The 21954-nt window shown below is 40.5% G+C and overlaps 2 protein-coding genes across 6 annotated transcripts in view; one reads left to right on the forward strand and one right to left on the reverse strand.

Moving 5' to 3' along the window:
• Positions 1-21954, forward strand: part of LOC111273871 (Succinyl-coenzyme A synthetase beta subunit, ADP-forming) — a 76629-nt gene that overhangs the window by 27705 nt on the left and 26970 nt on the right. The window lies entirely within an intron of this gene.
• The window catches only part of LOC111273870 (uncharacterized), a 37530-nt gene that overhangs the window by 12618 nt on the left and 2958 nt on the right, over positions 1-21954 (reverse strand). The window contains exons 1-4 of one of the 5 annotated variants that reach the window (XR_002688084.2): positions 12131-14301; positions 6806-6880; positions 6225-6512; positions 5493-5627 (exon numbers count right to left, since the gene is read on the reverse strand). Coding sequence is in view for 4 of the 5 variants with exons in the window: in XM_022855873.2 (XP_022711608.1) it covers positions 6319-6512; positions 6806-6880; positions 12131-13721 (1860 nt within the window). In the remaining variant the exon portion in view is untranslated. Of the gene's footprint in view, positions 1-3579; positions 5628-5746; positions 6513-6805; positions 6881-12130; positions 14302-21954 lie in introns of those variants that run through there. The other 4 variants (XM_022855876.2, XM_022855873.2, XM_022855875.2 and 1 more) reach the window with 4 other exon arrangements.

A 21954-nucleotide genomic window follows, 5' to 3' on the forward strand; every position in this document is an offset into this window, starting at 1 on the left:
ACCGCAGTACCGGTTACGCCCTTGGCACGGAGTATAGCGTAGGAGTACGAAGGCTCACTTCTTTTGTTCAACATTGCAACGATCTTTGCTATTCGTTAAGTGAAATTTATCGGCTATATACTATGTATTTGCACGCGCTTTCTTCTTATCTTGTGCTGCAGTAACGGAGTTCGATTGTACATACATAAACTGCTCGCAAATAACACAACGTAAACATTCCGAAATCTGTAAATTGTCGGTCTATTCGCTCGCATGAAGAGAAAACACGGCCACGTTTTCCCCACTACCTCTAACCGTTGCTTATCGGAAAGGACAATGTCACGCAGACACGTTCATTGTCCTGAACAATGTTCGGACGGAAAATTGCAGTTCTGAAAAGAAGTTGCTGCCATTCTGCCAGAACACGCTATCCAGGCCTCGTAAGGTTACGAGACGTTTTCATATCTATAGAACACAATATCAAGGGAAACGTTTGTTCTAACGGAAGGGCAGCACAACCCCAAGCGAATCATGCCGGTAACAATATAGGTTCTATCCGTAAAATAAGTTCAACACAATTTAGATATTGACTTAACCTGCAGTCTTTCCCAAAAGTGGGTTTTTGATCGAAGTAAATACTTCAGAGCAACTAACTACTCGATTACCTTAAACCTAAACCGGGAACCAGATAACGGATGAACTAGAAGAAAAAAAAAGTCGTCAGTTCTCACAGGTCCTATAATAGTAAATGCTATACTCGGCGCGGACAAAGCAATCTACGCCTCGACATTTTGTGATCTATTCTTCCGGAAACTGTGTATGGACACATGAGTTTAAGCTCCGACATTGAATTGACTTCGATAGCGTGGAGCTCACAAAAAGTTTGCCATCGAATGAGATGGAACCCGCATTCATTAACGGTGCAGTCAATTGTATTTAATGCGGTCAGTGGCGGCTAGTAGTCCGCCGTTTGTGCCGGTGGAGTAATCATCGGTTAGCGCCAAATGGCGCCATTGATTGAACGGTGCTTTGCAGTACTACTCACTTCATAGATCGTAAATATCTACTGTAAATACTCCGTAAAAGAAATCAGAAAATATTTATGTTGAACTGCACAGATGGACGAACCTGTGGCAACGCTACAATGAAATCCATCGATCGTGTAAGATAAAAATTCACTTCATAACTCTCAAAGCTGGAGCAATTTTTATGTCCGAGTCCATATCGCTCGCTACCTTCGCTTATTTTCGCCGCGTTATATCGTCTGCAGCTTGAAGTAGTTCTCGATATATACACCCAATTATATGCTAGACACCGGTCAGTTTTCACTCTTCCATCATTGCTCTTTAGAGTTTCAATTTACTATTCCTGGACGCACGCTTAGTTGGCAGACCTCGCTCATAACTGAGAAATCACAACTTATATTGCAACGTTGCGACGCAATGTCAAGATTTCGACACACAGCAGTAGACCTAAAGTCACCTATCTTCAAATAGGTCTGCTCGGTTCCAGTAAACAAGTCTGTCCCACTTCCTATATTCTGGTTTAATGTGTTCAGAATGGTAGCTCTATCGTCAAACTATTACGCTATATTGTGCGGTTCAATCATATCTCTAGTAATCTAAAAGGGTTTTAACTTTCGGAAATATTCTGGGCGGAATTAAATATCCGACATTTCGTTCACTGCAATTTTGATCCATTAGGTACCTTAGTTTACCTGAAATAAAGCCTAGCTAAAGCAGCGCGCGCCAAGATCGAAACGTTTCTTAGTAGTTCTTACTAATCAACGCTTTTATTTGCTTTTTCGATAAAAATCATTTCAATTAAGCCAAAAATGATCCAGACGCGTTTACAGGAAAACCCCTCGTATGTTTATAGCTGCTGAGATTAAGTACTACTTCAAAAATATAATAAATATAAAGTTTGCTTTTATTTTGTTAAGATATTGAAATGATTGTGAAAGCATTGGCCATTTATCGTAATTTAGCGTTTATATATATAATTTATATATATAATATAGTAGAGATTTCACTCGCAAGCTATAGTAAATGACTTGGCATACTGCGGAACATGCTCGACAGTGGCACTAATTAAACAGTCATTATCTTTTAATTAGACAGAACGCCTATGGTATTGCAGAGTACAGGTATCTAATTTTCGCAAGCTTTCATTTTTTCTTCGTCTTCTTATTGAGTCAATCCGATTAACGTCGCAGTCTCGTCAAAATGGCAGTTAGTCATGCTATCACGTGATAGACAGGTGTTCCCTCCTCTGCACGTATTGAGCCAGCAGCTGCTGCACCTATAGTCTCTTGATTATGGAAAAGATTTTCACACGGTTATAGTAACTATCCCAGCAGTCGCAAAGGCAACGCGAGTAACTACAACAAACGACAAACAAAGAAGCTAGATTCTTCACAGTACTAGCATCCGAACGCAGTTGGTCCTTGTTTTTCTCCTTCAATTCTGAATTGTGCCCCCATAAAGATGGTTAGTGGCCGCTATCAAAGCAGTTTCCCACAATAGAAAGGAAGGATGTTGCAAAACAGAGAATTAGAACGTGGGGCAAATAGTGTTTGTATTGCGGATGCTAGTCAATCTATTGATCGAGTCTATAACATACAGAGTAGGCCAGAAGCTAGCGGACAGTCTGAACAATGTCTCTTGACGCTTAGAGAGTCTTCGTTTATAAAAAAAAATAGCAGAGACGCAAACTATTACGGTAACGAACAGATTAAATTATGCGGTACATTTGTAACAGGGGCATCCTAATACCATTAATATATTCCTATAATGCTATATTATTGGTACAGCGCATCAGGTATTGTATCAGTGGGGGCGCACAATCAAACCCGTTCCACACTGCAACAATATATGCATCCCCCACTACCTTAGAAGATGCAGACTATACAACTCAATTTTTAAGAGATCTTTTTCAAACTCCCTAGTAACTTTTAGCCCGCCCTGTGTGTACGGTATACAATAGGATATTAGGCGTCAAACAAATCCACAATATGCAGGCGAACAAATCACTATCAGCACTGAAATTGCTGATGATTCAGCACTGAAATGAATACGCGCCTAGATAATTAACGGATATATTTTTCATTGGATATATCCTCAACTGAATTTCCCCTTTAAAATGGCCGCCAGGAAAAAATCGGTCTATTTTTCTTATTAGTTAAGCTATGGCGGTAAATGAAATCTGTGCTATGATGAATCCCATGGCTTACTCCTCGAATTATAAACTCTTCTTTGCTTTGATTTTTTTATCAAATGGGTGTGGGAGCCAGGGGCGATTTAGTTTAAACATGAGTCATTTCTATCAGTTCTTGTTTTGCGGATAGAAATTCAAAATTACAACACCACAAATACATTGTTGAGCTTTTTATGACTTTATTTCTGTTAGAGGCGGCATGGCTGATTGTATTACAAATGTCATACGTTTCCTCTAGTCCAAGACCGTGCGATGTGAAATGTCCTGTTAGAGCTCTGAATTAGATCGAGCCTTCACATTACTTATGCTACACTGCTGCATCTTCATATCTTTAATACAATATCCATACAGTTATTTACTACAATGAAAAAAAACACTAGGGAGTTCAGCATTTATAGGCATTCAAATATATTCATAGAAATTTCAACAAGTGGGTGTTAGACTATGAGGTAATTGATTAAAAAGAGTTTCCATGATTGCCAACTTCAATTATTATTATTATTATTATTGAGAGAGGGATTATTGAGAGAGGGAATCTCACATTATCGGTAGAGTACAAGCATTATTAGATACGCAGCCTATAGACAATCATACCGAAGAGTTTCCAGACTTTAGGACAAAAGATACATATTTTGAAGAAGCCCACTGCATTGTTGTGAGGACATTCCTTGTGTGTATTGTCAATGATAAGGACCGTCACCCGTAGCGTGCTGTACATTACTGTTGATTTTATCGTCAAACAAGAAGGTATTTTTAAGAGGTATGACGGCAGGCTCGGTGCCCAAGGAAGAGCTGACCCCGTACGTACACGGTAAATACTCACAATCATAGATGACATATTCTGATTTTCCTACAACCGGAAACGATGATCTAGGTACAGCAATGGCCGTGTTCGACAAAAACAGAGGCTGAGGTAAAACCGCAATAGTGTAAATTGAGTACAATTCTTCTCTAGAAAAAAACGTTCGTGCTTTCTAATCGTCCCGACCATCTAGAAGCAAACGCGACTTTGCCTCTAGCTCATGTTCGTGGGTCGAACTTGAGGAGATATTATACCAATCTGAATGAAAAAAGATCTTTAATCGAGCCAATGCAGAAGCTTTGGCGCCCCCAGCCATTATACGAAGACGCATCAAAGCTGTTCCGGGCTCGATGACTCTTTCAAGTATACGCGTTAGCCTGTACAACGTTTCTTTAAAATGCTTTGGGATCTTGGCGCAACAACTTAAAGAGGTTAGCGTTACCATTCATAGGCAGTGATCAACTTCATATGAACGTGATCGGAACGGAGAATTCGTCAGTAACCGATGTTTCTATAGTACGATAGCTGAGAATTGTTTTGACAAAATACTTTCAAGGACTACGTAGGATAGATTTATTGTAGTAAACGAAAGTGGGCTGAGATGGGGGTAGGTTTGGGTTAAGACATTGCAAATACCCTCTCCAAAACTTGATACTGGACAAACCGCGGCTGAGCTGTCGTATGCGCGCAAAAAATTATGTTGTGCCACAGGGTAAGATCGAGTTGGATCATCGGCTTATCTTCAAGTTCATACCATCGTTTTTTTTCCTATTCGACGACTTTTCTCTTCATTTTAATTTATTTATCATCCCTTCATATACCTTCATCTGAATGTATAATCAATATCAGCATGAGCACATATTCTTCTGGTTTGCATTGCTATGTGTATTTTAACTCATGTAGTTAGTATATTTTTACAATTAAGATATAGCATTAAGACATTTAGGTGAGGTGAGTTGAGATACTTGTGGCTTTAAGTGGAGCAAAGTTATTGAGCCCGTTTGATGCCCGTAATAGTCACTAGCCTAACACTACAGTTCTTCTAATAACGTAGCTATAATATTCTGTTTAGTAATCTAAATAATATATTGAGTGTATATATACAAGAAAAAATATATTGAGTATATAAAAAAAAATACGAAACGTATTTGTCTTTGTCTAGATTCGATTCGCGAACTTCCCTTTTACGACTAGGGAATAGCGCTACGGTGGTGCCTTATATCTGCCGCCAACATGTCTTAATACACTTCAACTTCTTTTTCTACTTTGTTAACATGTTTATAGCATAATAGGCTCGAAGGCGCCGCCATAACCGACATCGAGTTTTATTAAACGAGCTCATTTATCCGCGTAATTTTCTGAATCGATGTCCAGATTTAGAATAAAAACAGTTCACTGGCACAGGGGACAGAGAAGCCGTCACACGTTTACGATAGGAAAATTAATACAGACTGGTTCAATATTCCGCTGAGAAAATAACACTACGATCCTTTTCGTCGTTCAAATCTGACATTCGAGGAAATGTTCCTCAGACGATCGCAGCAGCGCCGAGTATAAACAGTCTGAATTCTTCGTACTTTGTCTTTGCTGAGAAGCTCAACGAGTTGAAAAATCCGTAACCTGTTGTACACTGTAAAAATGAAGTATACGTTTTAATCGTTTGTCTTTAAAAAATGAAACCAGTATGAACATCTATGTTTTAATGTTTTACCACTCATATTACAGTGTTTCTTGACGTTTTTTTGTAGGCAAAAGACCGAACTCAAGGCTAGATATGGAGCCTCTGCAGCCATTACTGTACAATACAAAGCACGCAAGTCAATAAAAAAAAATGCCTCGATGTGGGCAATTGATAAAATCACTTTAAGCCGGTGCTTAACTGGACCAATATGGAGCTCTACTTGTAAGGACGCGGGTTTTGTCACCAGCAGAAGAAACCTTACAGCAGAAGAAGAAGTACTTAATCACGTGTGGCAAGGTAAACTACGGCCAGCGAAGATCACAGTGTGCCTCGCTTGCGCGCGTATCACTACGTAATACCAAAAAATTAAACAGGAAACGCCTCAACCGAAAACGGTCTGTTCCGCGGGTACCTCAAAAAGGATTTAGAGCCGTGCGTAGAAGTACCAGAGCCCACGAGCTTTTCAAGCGGTGTATATATACGTATATGTATATAAAATGGGTTAAAAAGGAATAAAGAAAACCGACGCTTTTGGCGAGAAATTACCACGTAGTTGGTTTGTCGCTGGGGCATACATGCGTCAGCAGGAAATTTGCACACCAATTATTAACACCCGATGATTTAACAGTCATCATTATACTTAAAATTCAGAATCAGTAAGCACAATATAAGATGAAATTCGTTGATCAGGATAAGCCAGCAACGGACTGATAATCTCGCGTAACTCGGCAACGTTTTGTGTTTCGTCGGCATCCGCTGCCTCTTGTTTCAGTTGTCGTAATCTTCCAGACTGTTGAGTTACGGTTTCAGACAACGCGCTTACCACCGGATGGCCTTGTTGCAACACCGATACCGTGAAGAGAGAAGCGGAGCGTCGTAGCGTGTTTTTAGATAACGTGTATACAGAACGACATACATCTAATTCATCCAGACATATTTATAGACGTTTTGCTTGACTCGATAGTCTCGTATAGGTTTGCAAATAGAGATTGTTCTCTTTCTATTTTCTTCGAGGATTAGCGGACATCGATAGCTTTCCGTTTCTTCTATTTATTTTCTTGTCTATCTCCAAGTGTATTTTACGGACTCTCCTGGGTATGTCAACACCCTCATACGACGGCTCTTACCATTGATGTAGATACCAGTTGGCGGGCCGACGAGCGTTTCAGCGTTTGCGGTCCTCGTAGACGTCTCTGACATGTCTGAAACGAGACCAAACAGGTACTGTCTTAGTAGAAATTCAAGGACGACGTATTGCTTCTTCGCCCAGAGTGTTTTCCCCTTTCGAACTTCAGTGTAGCCCATAGAAGGATTTATCAATTTTCTTCCAGTCCGACCTAACCGGCATCCCTCTTCTTAACCTTCTTGTTTGTTGTGGAGCAGCTACCTGGTTGCATCGTTTCGTATCTTTGTCGAGTGTAAATAACCGTGCATCGCACAACCCATCAATGGAAAGAAAAATAACACAGGAGATATATGTCCTAAAGTATTTCAATGCAGTATAAAGCCTCTGACTGAATCAGCTGTCTACCCAGAGAGAACATAACATTGAAATCTATTTTTTTGTCTTTATTTACGAAGAATAGTGCAAATTTACTCAGATATGCAAATTATTCTTTAGAACAATATTTGAGTAAGTACGTAATTATTTGTTTACAAATAAATGAAAGCACGTCAACTTGAGCGTCTCCGCAATTTCAAAATAATTATAATAAAGTAATAAGTATAGTTCCGTTGATAAAGTAATCAATAAGGTAGCGGTCTCGGGTTGCACCCATTTCTATTGCGTTAGCCAATTATGATCCAGCCGCTCACGTCTTTTCTCTTCAATGTATGGCAAGAAAATAATATATATATATATGCATGTGGCTTTACTGGCTTATCTGGATTTTAATAATTCGTACTAATTGCCGGATTGTTTTTACATGACTAATAACTATCGTTTTTTTTTTTGAAGGATTCAGTAGACGAGGCAATTTTGTTGCCTTCTAAATGTATGTATAACGTTAACGACCTGCGCCATTTCCTGTAGTGCCAGTCTCAAATATATTACGGGTAGGTAGTGTAATGATGGCCATGATGATCAGGCGGATGGTCAGAACCGAGACTTCATGGTTCGAGCATCAGATTTATTGATATTTTGCACTAGTGACAGATAATGTAACACTTCTTCACTCTACCACACGCAAACGACACACCAATTATTGATCCTATCATATTTGTCGAAGGCGAAAACTTGTTAAGCTTGCAAGTGTTAATACCAAATACTTAGTTTTCGCTTGGTCGTACATGGAGCCGCATTGTTCACATACCGATACTGAACGTAGAAGCTTAAAGTGCAAGAAGACAATTCTTCTTCAGAGGAATTCGACTCTTAAGCAGGAACCGTAATTTATTGTATTAAGCACAAAGTATACATCTTTTACCGACTGGGAAAAAGCAAAAACAAATGACAAGTAAGCTGCCACACATTAACACACCGAATCACAATTGTAAACAACATCATTTAGCTAGTTTTACATGTCCGCAAATAAACACCATTGCAACGTTTGCCCTACAGAAGCAAATTGCCGTATGCAGCTGCTCATTCCGTGCACTGAAAGAAGACAGTATAGTTGGCACGTGCTACAAATACATTCACCTATACGCTGAACTCATCGGCAAATTCTTCTTTCTCATCATAACTTCCATAGTCCCTAAGGGCGAAAACAATAACCTTCTTTAAGAAGTTACACGATGTTTCCACAACGAGACTTCAGAAATGCGACGACCAAACTCAGCTGAAACGCAGATCGCAAGGGAGCCGGCTTTTTCCGAATAGACACGATCCTTTTTTTACTGAGGCTCCATCCATTTGAAACGAAAGTATTATCTATCGAAAACAAGCACAAAAGGCACCTCTTTGGGACATTTTCAGGACACCATATAAAAGCTCTAGCATGGTTATAATGCGTTTGGCTGGTTATGATGTCACCCTCTGAGACAGCTAAGTAGCATTTCGAGTAACGTATGTGCTTGCTAAGACACATTGTGGTCTAGGTTTGAACTCGGGCATAGATAGACGGATTTCGTTTTGTGCACGGAGACAGCCGTCTGACGGAATGTATAACTCTAATATCGAACGTAAAACTCGAAAGATGGAGGTGAAACGACTGATCCCGTCGTCGTCGTCGTTGTAGAAAAACTGTCTATTTTTTAAAATGAGATAATTTTGCTCTTATACATAGTGATATGGGGATCGTGCTATCTAACTTGTATCTAAATCAGATTTGTTATGCAGATCTGGAAACATGAGCTTTGAAAACGGCTTATTTGTGTGCGTTTGATGGGAAACTCGCTAACACCAAACCTCGCAAGACCGACAAGGTCGCTGTAAAGAAAATAAGGGGAAATGAATTGCAATTAGAAAGTTGCGCAGTGTGGCTTGTGCTCAGTATGCACACAAACGCCGGACGACGTACGTGGTATTTAGTTCGTATTTAGAGGAGATGGCGTAATAGTGTCGCTATAACCTAGGGTTGAGGAATTACTCGTAAATCATGCAACTTCAATGCATACGCCTAGAGTTCAGAAGAAAGCAATTTGAAGTGCGGCCGTGCCTCAGAGCGTGTGTAAAACCGTTTCTTCGAGGAATTTATCTTGAACCGTATATGCAACCTTCCGTGTAATGAATATTACTCCTTTATCCAACAAATGCGTATTCAAACGTAATTACCTCCGGACTAGTTGCCGAACATAAATCAGATTGTTCTTCTTTCTTTTTTTTGTTTCGAAATATTTATTTTTAACATACAGAATGAAAAATTGTCATCATATATTTATTACCAATAAATAGTTATCCGCGATACGCAAGTCAAGACCGCAAGTACGAATTTAGTCTCGGCCCGTCAAGTCCTTCACCTGGACGATACGGGATTCTTTTCCCTTGTAGGATCTGGGTAACAGTGATGGTTCGGATGATCACTGTCAACTAATTCAAGCTCCGATCGACTTGTTTAACCTAGGCTGAAGAGTGGTGCGCTACGACTAGAGCATATATTTTTGAATACACATATCGTTTCCGTGGACAATAAAGGTCTCATGTTAGCTGTAGGCGGCAGGTACCTATGTTTAAATCTTCGTTAGGGTTGCTCTTGATCTAATTCGAAATCCAAGCGCCAAGCTGGGCCACTGAGATATTTTTTCCGTCATATGGTGACTTCCAGTCGGATGTAATACTTTTCTAGCTGAGAAAACGCTCCGTATGTTATCACCATCGCCTGTATAGTTAGAGCAATTTAGGATTTCAGAATCCTCGTTCCGATTACAATCTACTGTTTCTTCTCATTACTACACGCTTACCGGTTTATATTTGTCTTACAAGGAACTAATACGAAGATAAATACGGAATCTGCTCTTTTTTTGTACATACGCTCCACCTAACAATTCTCATTAGATCTAGTTCACGGCTAACTAACTCCTTCTGAGTTTTGAACATTTTCTTCTTCAAAGTTCGATATAGGTACTTTGTTAAGAGTTCATTTTTCTCTAGATTTTTCGACTATTTTTCACTAAAAATGCGTTTTATTTCTTGCGTACGGATACGTAGTAGAAGTAGAGCCTTAGATATACAAAAAGTAGTCGATGTGCGACATCGTTGTAGTAATTAGAGCGATGCTATTGTAATCGAAATTAGTGGGTCAGTGACAAGAACTTCTCGAACCAAAACTTAAGAAAACATTGTTGAAAGCTAAGGAACTACGTTTCATATTGTAAATTTACTCTTGAACCGTGCAAGGGATACTTAAAAAATGTATTCTGTTTTCGTTTCCCGATTCAGTTCCCGGGACATTTTGGTAAAACCATTTTAGTAATTAACAATCTAAGTGCTCCAACAGTTGGCTAAAAGCACAGCAAACGCGCGCACGTCTACGCATGGAGATTTCCTATTTAGGTCCTCTGAATTTTCCCGGATCCCTAGAGATATGCATGTGGTCTGGCATTGTGGTCGAGGCCTTGTCTTTAACGACGGTTAACCTTTGTAACCCTGTTCATAGAAAAGGTCTGAATTGATTGTTTTGTCAGATGAGCACAAGTCGGTTCCTTTTTAATCCCACCGCATACGTAGCATCAGCTTGGGCTTGCCATATACTGTGAAACACATTATATTATATCTTTTATTTGCACACTATTATAGTATGGAGCTTCTTGTGTGTGATTCACTGACATCAGGAGGAACATTTTTCAGAGCGAAACTTCCAGAACGAAAGCAAGAAAGCCATCGTCAGGCCGTTCCTTCCGACAACGCATTTTGATCATAAACAGCATATTTTTATGGGCCTGGGCAGCATTTATGGCTTTATCGTAATAAAACATCGAATAAATGAACTTTTGCCGATATTTCACTCACCTCCATAATGCTTACCCTTGAGTCCGATTTAAGACACTTCAACAATTTTATGACATTTCTACTTCTAGCTTTCAAACGACACAAAAGCTAACGCTTCTCGTCATACCTGAAGTATGTGACCTCAAAGCCATCTAGCTAGAAAAACAATCAGTACTTGTTCTGCTGTATTTTTTTGATATTAAGCTTAAAAATGGCCGCTCATTTTATCTGATACTATTTCATCTAAAACAGACTTCATCAATTTTGATTTTATTTTGCTAATTAATAATTAACTTCAGCAATTTGTTTTTAATTGAGTTCAGCTAAGCTTTATTGCAATACTAATGCAACAAGTGTGATTAATCGTGCAATTGTATAGTTTGCGATACGTCCTCAGTACTTACTTGCCGAGGCGTTTTCCCAATTAAATACTCATATACAAAAAAGATTTGAATTACAAATTAATATAAATTTATAGCTATTTATTGTTATTCTTTAGTCTGCAGATGCATACTCAGAACGTAACGTTCATTGTTAAACAAAAAAGAAGAGAAACAACGCACCTCGGAGGACGTTACACTCAAATGAAAAAATTACCGGCCATTCGAAACAATAGCCAAAGTCTAACACTTCTTAGAGTGTATTTCGTAAATTGCACTTCCTTTGAAAATAGGCTTTATTGTCAAAGTATGTAGATTTTATAGCAAGGTTGAAAGCCGTTTGTACAAAGTTTTACATTTGGGACCATCGACCTTTGAATCATCTCCTACAGCATTAAGGGTACTTTTTACAACAATGAAACATTTTGCGCAATGGGAACTGCTCTCACCCCCCATATCCAATATATTATGTTCTATATACGTACTTACATAATTCGAAATGTAGCCTTTATCCGATTATTCCCCAGAAAATATGTTCGCCAGTCAAGCTTTATATATAAAAAAAAATCCAAGCGAAATAAACAATATCTTCTATTTATCCAAGACATTGGATGCAACAAATTACGCCACATAAAACAGATTCGTTCATGGCATTTACAAATGACAGGTATTATTAAGAATATAATTGCTTTGTTACCACTTACTTGTCGAGTTGTTCTCCTTATTATATCTGTCCGAGCAGACTTCAGGATCAAAGTACGTGCCGTTGTGATTACTATTCTTGTTGTTGCGTGTCAGTGACGCCTCATCGTACGCTTGTTGGTAATACAAATGGTGATAATATTGTTGAGGATGATGATGATGTTGTTGATAAGCGCTGCGGTTCCCGTCGCCGTTTTTGTCGTCGGCAAACGAAATATGCTGTCGTTGCTGCTGGTGATGATGATCTCGGTAGCTATCATGAGTGGCGCCACCTGCACTCCTGTACGATGACGTCAATCCGCCATAGTTTCTTCTATGACAGCTGTTTATCCCGTAGTTGGAGTGGTAATATCTATTATCGTGATGCCTGCCGCTGCTGTTGTGATCGTGTAAGTAACAATTCAGCTGTTGGCCTTTACTCGTTTCGTCTCGCTCGCCGTTCGTAACTGTACTAGTCGTACTTGTGTGGCTCCTACTGTCACTATTTGCAGAAGGTCCACTGTTGGAGGCACCAGCGGCGGCAGCAGCAGCAGCAGCGGAAGCGGCACCAGACGACTGTTGGTCCTTGACAAAGCCATCGGTCACGTCATTATTCACGTGCTTCCGGTCGCCGCTGTTGTCGTCAGCTCCGTCTTCGCGATCTTCTCGAAATTCGTAGTTTTCGCTCTCCGCTCTCTCGTTCACGCCGAAGTCGCCAGGTGATCGACGACAGCAGCGGTCATTTCCGTAATAGCTATTCGTTTGGTCGGAATAGTTTCCATTGAATTCGCTCTGATGCTGCGACTGCTGATGGTGATAGCCAGTCGAACAATAACCGAAACTGGTTTTCCCTCGATTGTTTTTGTTATACGTCTGCGGCCGGTCACTGGTAACGTTGTAGTAATGGAAGCGGTCCCGATACTGATGGTATGTCCTATCACCACTGCTGTAACTAGTGCGGTTGTTGTTACAGCTGCTGCCACTGCGCTCTCCGCTACAGTCTTCATTGGTTCGACCACTATTGTTGCTGTTGTTGTTAACACTGTTCATGTAGTTGCCAATGCTATTCTCGTAACTGGAGGTGCCGCCATTTTGTCGGTTCTGCCTGCGTTCGCCGTGACAGGTAAACGCCACATTTACTGACGCTCTTTTGCCAGCTGCATTTGGAGCATCGTTTGGTTCGCTGCTCACATCAGCACAAACAGCTCGACCGTTGGCATCGTCACCCCCGCATCTCCTATTTCCGTAATCCGTCGTAAGAAATTTCTGATAATTATTTCCGGACCGATTACCGTTATTGGAGTTGTAGTAGTGCGGCACCGAAGAATTCGTATAGGTATTACTGTAACCGCCATTTGTATTAGAGCTGCTGCTATTTTTGTTGTTGTTGCCGCTGCTCTCGTGGAATAACGGACGCGATTTTCTACATGTGGTCGACCTCGAATGACGACGCTCTTCATCGTCATCCTCGCGAAGTGCCCCGTCCTCTGAAGCGGCCGTGGAGATGACATCAAAGACGTCAGCTAAAAACGCGACAAGGAAAGACAATGGATCAAAACGACAAATTAACGCAATATTTTTTTTTTCACTACAGTCATACGCTTCACTCTGCATCTAATGCTGTGTATATATACATAGACATATGCGCATGTACTCATTCGTAAAATCTATATGGAGCCAGAATGTGACTATATCTATAGTCCTACGTATTATTGATGGTGCTTCCGATAACGCAGGACGCCAGAATCGATGTCATAAACGGCATAATCCTTCTGTAGAAAAAGACCAACGTCTACCTTTGTTATAAATAGCAAACAGCAACATTATTTGCTAGAACCGTCAGCTGACTGTCTGGAACCCATTTAACTTTATTTTGAACAACCCGACTTCTGTCATTCCTGCGGTAGCAGAATATATTGAAACGGATTTTATAAACTGGCCCCTTTACATGCATATGCTGTCCTTTTAGCCAGCTTCTGGAGTGCTTATATTGCGAGCTCAGTGAATGTTGCCAAATGGCGTAAACGATTGAAGTAAATATCGCGAAAAAAACTAACGTTTAACACGAAACCAGACCGTGTGTCTGTGTTCCCGTCAGCTATGACGCCTGAGCTAGAAGTCTTATTCATCTAGGCGGTAAACTAGTACGAAGTATACTTAACGGCAGTACTGGCTAACTACCTTCTATTTGGTGTTCTGTGCCCTAGTTATTGACACAAAGGCGGCAAGGTAAAGGCTCGACCGGCGATCTCGAGGGTTAATAAGGACAAAAGCTTCAAACAGGCACACCATCTATCAACTGGTTGGCTATCCGATTTTTTTTGAAGTAGCTACACGTCATAATGATTAACAGAGTCGTATGTCTGCACGTCTCGTTCGGCGATCGCCCGAAGTAGCCTCATTAACAAATTCCGCTGTTACGAACAATTAATTAAACGTGAACGCTTACTTCATGACATATAGATAACCTAACAATTAATAATACGAATTACTTTTTTCTTGAAATAGGCACATCGGCTTGTCGCAGAAAGGACTCAAAAAGAAGGTCATTAGAGGCGCCTCGGTTCAGGCATCAGCGGGCACAATATTGTAAATGGTCCAGTAGAAGCGCTCGCATTACGAATGTACTTTAAGGCTAACAACGAAATACCGCCAAACATAAAATGGAACAGGATATGAAAGAGACGGCTACCTGACCTGATACATCTTTCAAGAGCCGATGATTAGGTGCTTGATAGCAAAAGCGCATGCATTAGGTCTGGCCGAAAAAACGTCCAGCTGTAAGAATAAGAGCCTAACATATTACCTAGATAGCGCACCTATTATTTACATTGATCGTGAGTTTATAGATCACTCTCGCTTCTATTGTGTGTGTTTGCTCATCAACATACTCTTACAAATGTTTTTATTTCGCCATGTACGGTGCCGATTAGATTGTAATAATATCTGCCGTATAATATATATATCTCGTGTCCACCATTCGGACCTGATCTGTTAACGATATCGTTGATTATGTCGATAGGTGATATGCCCATTTCATAAACAGCATAAGCTACTGGAGTAGCGCGACACTGCCCCAAATGATGACACACTTGTCTACTTGTACAAGCATATAAATTATTGGATGAGCCGCGCGCCGTGCGTTGCTCACACTCTGTACAGCCGTTTTCTATTGCGTTACCCTTCTTCTATTTCGCCTGCTTTGTCCGTTCTTCGAAAGCGCTGCAAACAGCCCTCTATCCACTGATTTCGCGTACGGATGTCCATTAATCTGACAAAGCGAAATGAACCAGCAAACCAGCGTGCGTCTTTTCCCTGGCTACGCTTCGTCAGCTCGTTGCATTCGCTCACAGCCTTTCAGTCGTTCACCTTGCCAGCAAATAGGCCCTTGTGTATATTTACTAATGCGGCCACTTTCATGCGCGCACACACGCACGGACACAGCTTCAAAGACACAGGTCTCGCGCCACGTCTCTGTACGGTCTGGGTACGCCCATTTCTGTGTACGGTAATATCTCTATGTACTTTGTACAAAAGCCCCGCTAAAGGGAACCAGAGCAAAGGAAAAAAACATCAGGGGCCTACCACTTGCCAATCCTAAGCGTGATGGAACGTACACCATCATTGCCTGCCTTATCTGCATTGCGTTCCTGTCGAATAGAGAGAGCTATTGTCGGCTATCTTCCTACGAAAGTAGTATGTTTGCAATAGATTTTATACGTTTCGCTCACGAAAACTAGTCCAACTGATTGTGTCATACAATAGTTATCGCGGAGCAAGAAAAACATCAATACTAATTATTATTTCACATAAAATGATTATACATTCGTTAATAATTATGGTTTTTTTGGTGACTTTGAAGCTATTATTACGTTGGCCGTTTGTCTTGCATTGTTTAGTTTTTAGATTAATGATGAGATATCCCTTGTAGCGGTATATAATTGAAATGCTGAGTTCAGAACTCTGCGCTAGGCGCGCCAAGTGTAAACAACGAAAATAGATACTCGTTTTTATAGCGAGCATTGGGGGCTACATACGAGCCCGCAAAATCGTTCTCACAATGCACAAGCCAGATCGATATTTAGCCTGTGAGCAATTCGAAGCAGTCCAAACGTTGCCAAACCACTGCTATACTCGAACAGTAACAGGTTTTTTCCACACCAGTCCTAGGTCATTTAGCTTTGGGCCGCCGCAGCGGAGACCTGACCTGCTCACACAACTGGGCTACCGATAAATCTTGACCGAGAGAAATACAGAGAGAAATCAGGAAAGAATTCGTATTCGAATGCAGCGTAGCTTATTTCGTGTTCTTACCAGCTGCCGCCACCATCGCTGCCCTGTTCGATTCAGCAAGCCGAGAGTGATGGCTTCATTTTGCCAGTTTGCCGGTAAGGAATAGAGAAGCTGATTATTCAAAACACGACAGGAGGTGCTGATGCTCACGGGGTCGAGAAGGTTGTACGTCGTTGTTGCAGACTGTTTTCGCTTGTGCCAAATACATTACAAATGTTAACGGAACATTCCTGCCCGCTTAACAACAGTTCCTTTGCAACAATAGTGGAGATATTGAGACTTCTATTCACAACAAACCTTCTCAAAATGCTTATTAGCATTATATTTAAAGCGTTTATTTGTACATAACACACTCGCTGTACCCGTAAGGTCTAGAAGATGAATAGTCTTATAATGGTAAAGAAGAAGTACGGTTATTGCACACATAGTGTATCCATGTATCTGGCTGCTACTGCATCGGACTTCATTGAAACGCGTCCACCAAAGTTGCTCCAAGGTTTCTGGATTCATGGGCTCACTTTGTACGGCCAAAACGAACCAAATTTTTCCCGCTAATTCGGAGACGTAACAGAACAGCGATAAATCAATAGAAGAAACCAAATCCGCTGTCTTCGTCACAAATCTAAAAAGCATTGTGTTTTTACCGGATTTGATTTCTCTATTTCGGCACATATACAGCTGGCAATTGTCTAAAATCTAGTTTGCACTTTTCAACATACTGATTATTTTCGTCACGCAGTAAAAAAATCCGCTCCTACTACTTAAACTACTTAAATTCAATACCTGGCATTCGATTAAATCAAGGCCCCTAGTAAATTATTGCTATATTAATGTAATTTAATACTCCGTTTGGTTAAGGGCTTATTCGAAATCGTCGGCCATTGTCATTAGTCCATTGACTGTACTCACTGTGTCGTAACGGTACTTTTTGAGTAGCTTCTTGAACGGTAGCTTTATACAATGCTATTCATCATACCAAAGCCTCATGGCCGTGGCACTTGCTTGCCTGAGAAGCCACTGGCACCGAGAGCTCCCCTCCTTCCCGCATACGCATAGATATTCTTGCCCGTTCAGGAAGACGTCTCTCATTTCAGACTTCCTGTTTAGGTACGTCCTTGCCAAGCTCTGCGTATAATCTTCATGTTGGGTTACCTTATGCTGGTATTCATTGTCTATTCGTGCACAGTCGAAAAATAGAAAGGCATTACTAACTGTTAGCCAACGTTCGATTCGAACTCGACGGGTTCCGGCACCAAAAGAAACACCAAAAATAACATTTGATGAGTGAAGTAGAATGCCACGACCGACTATCGCCATTGTCCCTGTCGCAGGCGTTAGCATAGTTGAACAGAGGCGAGTAGGTATTGCTCCCTTTCTGCGACTATTTTGCTTGATACCATTTACCCTGTCCGCGACTGCAGTTCAATTCTGCTTGCCAAAATTAATCGGGAATTGTTCGCGCACGCGAGAGATAACTACCGGAGACGAAGTTCTCCGACAAGAAAATCTCATCGGGAAATGGGCGTTGCCATTGGCAGCAGCTGGTGGCAGGAACGCAGTCCGTGGGATTAACTGATCAGTTTCTGTCAACATCGTTCAATCACGTCCGCGACAATAACAACCCGAGTTGAGTCATTATAGAAAAACCATGGCCATCAAATAGTACTACTACCAGTGTCACTTGAAGAAAACAAAGGCCTTACTGATATCTCAACTTGGCCACATTTTCAAAGTCAGGATTCATCTTGCTTGGTAGGTACTGCAAGCACGAAGATGGAGCTTTAAACCAGGAAGGCGGTGCAAAAAATGCAGCCAGTGATCGTACCTGTAAAAAAGCACTCACTCTTTACCTCAACAACAACTCGAGCGCTTTTGTGCTGAAAGATGTCGAAAGTGTCTCGTAACGACAAACAGCTACGTAACGCGCCACGCGCACGCCAGAGGACTTTGCCTCGATAATGGTATGATCCCGGGTATATTATTTATCAATATAGAATATTTAAGATCTAGTGCTGATTGAATCAATTCATCAGCAAGTATTAACAGTCAGAGCGGATTCAGTCAAGAACAGCTTACAATCAATCAGATTTATTCGTTGAAGACTTGGAGTACTCATACAATAATGTCCTGTGTAGTTATAGCAGAAATATAAGAAGGCGTGACGATTATGAAGATACTGTTTGCGCCTATCGGTGGCTATTCATTGACCTAACTAGCAAGGTCGTCTGGGGAGTGTCAAGCATTCGTTATCGGCTTCTAAGAGGCCGCGCGTACCAATCGGGTAAGCTATGATTATTTAATAGAATGTCATCATGCTTCATTACTGTTTTTTCCTAAATGTTACACGATTGAATGTAACGTCTGATTACAATAGAATTTACCATTTTCATATCGTAATCGTTTGGGTGTTTAGTAAACAACGTTTATTTTCGGTTTGATCGACCGAAACTGAGCACATTTTTCGTTATAAGCGAAACAAATGATTGAATAGGTATCCGTTCCACAACAACAATATCACAGGTAATAGATGTAATCAGGAATAACCAATTACAGATGGAAATTCAGTATAGCGGCGTTTGCATTTCTCCTTATCGGTGTTTTAGCAGCGATTTGTCTCTTTACTTATGCAACATGTATGTACTCTATGTTAGCGATACATATAGGGTATTTTGCTTCTGTCAAATAGGTACATTCAGAACTGGAGTGTGCTTACCTAACTTACGCAAGATGCATCCATCGTGCACACCTGGTCACCCAACTTTGACTCATAAAAATGTTTCGATCCAAGAACTACAAATAACGGTTGAAAGCGTGCCAAGTCAAACGCTACAGCGGCCTTGGAAATGACTGGCGATAACAATTAAAAATTTCTCGACAAATAGGTCAAAACAGATGGGCCTATTTTCGTAGCGTTGCTGTCTTAGTACAGTACCTATGAGAAGATTTGTGTTTCTAGCCAAATACTTGGTAGAAATTGATTTAAACAAATGTTTCCAGCATTCGCGTCCGATACAGCCGTTGCGCACTGCTTCAGACAGCTGACGTTTTCCAGAACGGAACCAAGTGTGCCTAATCGCTGTTTCGAACCTTAACCACCTCCATGCGTTTTTAAGGCTTTATCACGATAGCACCACAGGGTCATAAATAGTAGGGTCTGGGCAACACAAGCGTGCTAGTCGAATTCATCCCATGGCTAGTTCAACTTGAAGTTGATAACATCCGTAAGGTTTTAGATCCGTAGCTTTTTCGACATACGTCAGTTAATATACACTGTAAATGTAGTGATTTGCGTATACTGTAACTACAACTCACCTAGGTTATATAATGTATTTGATTCGTTTTTTTTTCTGCAGCTGAATTGAAGCATCGATTATCGATGTAGACGTTTCTGTACATATCTATATCGATTTTATGTATAGTGTTGAACGGGTCTTGTTGACTTTACTGCCTCTATGTAACGATATTGAATGACTAGTCACTGAAGAGGGTCAACTAAGAGGTGTAACTGTTGTTGCAGTTTGGATCGTATCAGGTTAGTGTCACAACTTCAGAAAAAAATTACCCAATGTTTAGTTATTACTCGTAATTCTCTTGTACTTCTTCTACACACTGAAACATAATGGGTTATAAAACGCGGCTTTCCCTCTTTGAAACAGAACAAGCCAATACTGTTTAAAAATAACGTCGGTATTTGTCTCAATTGAGAATGAACACGGTCATCGTTAAGAATAAATTAGGATCTCACGAGTACATTCATGTAAATGATAGTTTAGTTTTTACATCGTGCTCTTGTAATTCTTCAAGCCCTTCACACTGCTACTGTCCCGAACTAATAGGATCTGAAGGCAGAAAAAGAAAGATTAGGCTATATACAAACACGAACGCGGCAGAAATATATACAACGAGGCCATCAATGCTTTTGGCGTGCTACGTAGGGCAATCACATGGGCAGCAAGAAAGCTCTCAAGAAACTGGTTTTAACTTGAAGTAGACAGAAGCGCGTACGGTGGTAGAATGAAATAGGCTAAAAAATGGTCATAAGACCTGACGAGTAGAACATATGGCAACGGCATAGGGCTAGGCAGATTTAGTTTCTATATATAAACAGTAAAGCCTCTTATATTATATATATATATATATATATATATAGTTTGAAAGTCGCCATTTTACACTAAGGCTCGTTCGATTACCTTAATTTCTTTTTCAATAAAATGCGGTCTTGCACAACCCGATTTCATTTTTCACGAGATAAAAGCGGGGAACGAAAGGACGAGACTTCTTCCATTATGACTACTCTAATATAAACAAATCTAATGATAGGCAATATCGTTGATTTAAGACCATTAACAGTTATATTAGTTAGTCAGTGAAATGAGGTAGCTGGTGTGAAACTAAAAGAGAACGGACAAATGAATTAAAACTGAAGCCGGGAAAACAGACGTGTAGACGGAGTGCGTCCCGCATCGACACAACTTCAGTAGAAGCCGACTGACTTTCTGTTAATAGAAAATGATTTCGTGAGTCGGGCTCAGTTTCAGTTTCATCTAAGCCTCATGAGAGAATAAGACTTACACTACAGTGTCTATGAATTCTGTATACCTTTGAACTTTTTCTGTTAATAGTACGAAATTGCTTCCCTACGGTCGCGATTGAAAACAACACGCAACATCTTTGCATAATTATAGGATGACTACGATATATACCAAAGGGATAATAGATGCAAATAGTTTTTTTTCTTTAATACAATCGCTCCTCGGCGTTTAACGAAAAATATAGGCACAATGTATTAATCAAGCAACCTACGAACATCTATTATTTGTCGAACATATCATAACAATTACTTAAAACGGTCTTGTCTGATACGGGATAAGAACTACTAACCGAACCTCAAGAGGGTACCCAGTAGAAATTTCATAAAAATAGGGTAACTAAGAGCTCAAATCAAATCTAAAGCGTTATTTCTAAATACCAGTAACATAATGCACTTAGGAACACTTGATAATGAGCGCAGAAGAATATATGAGCACGGATATGAAGAAAACATTTCCAACTGGCGGAGCTTTTTACAACTATCGAGTTGCCAGCGGTTTCCTTAAAGCTTTGCCACAAATTTCGTATGATCTTGCTTCAACATATCACGTTATTGATGCAACTGCTTCATTGTATTCAACACGCATCACTTCTTCCTTACTCCGTACTCCATAATTATGACAAGAACTATTCAATCATACTATGACTCGCTCCGTTTGCCATGGCTCCTTTGCTAAACCCAGTGCTGCCTGCGAACCAATTCTTTTATGACCCAGCGTTAGATGGTTGCATCTCAATGTCATTTAATGAAGGTGACTATTGATCATTGTTCCCGCTACAGCGCACCGGGTAATCAATGTGTGTGCCTGTTGATTGGAGAGATACGTGCTGATGGTCTAAGTACGAATTTGGATATAGAAACACTTCCTTTCGTGCTAAGAGTCAGCCGTCTGAAAAAAATGTCTTACTGCTTGAGTACCGAACGTGAAGCGCGCAAGCATTTCCACAACTAGTCAGCACAGAA

The sequence above is a fragment of the Varroa jacobsoni genome, unplaced genomic scaffold, assembly GCF_002532875.2.
Source record: "Varroa jacobsoni isolate VJ856 unplaced genomic scaffold, vjacob_1.0 scaffold_233, whole genome shotgun sequence".
Taxonomy (NCBI): domain Eukaryota; kingdom Metazoa; phylum Arthropoda; class Arachnida; order Mesostigmata; family Varroidae; genus Varroa; species Varroa jacobsoni.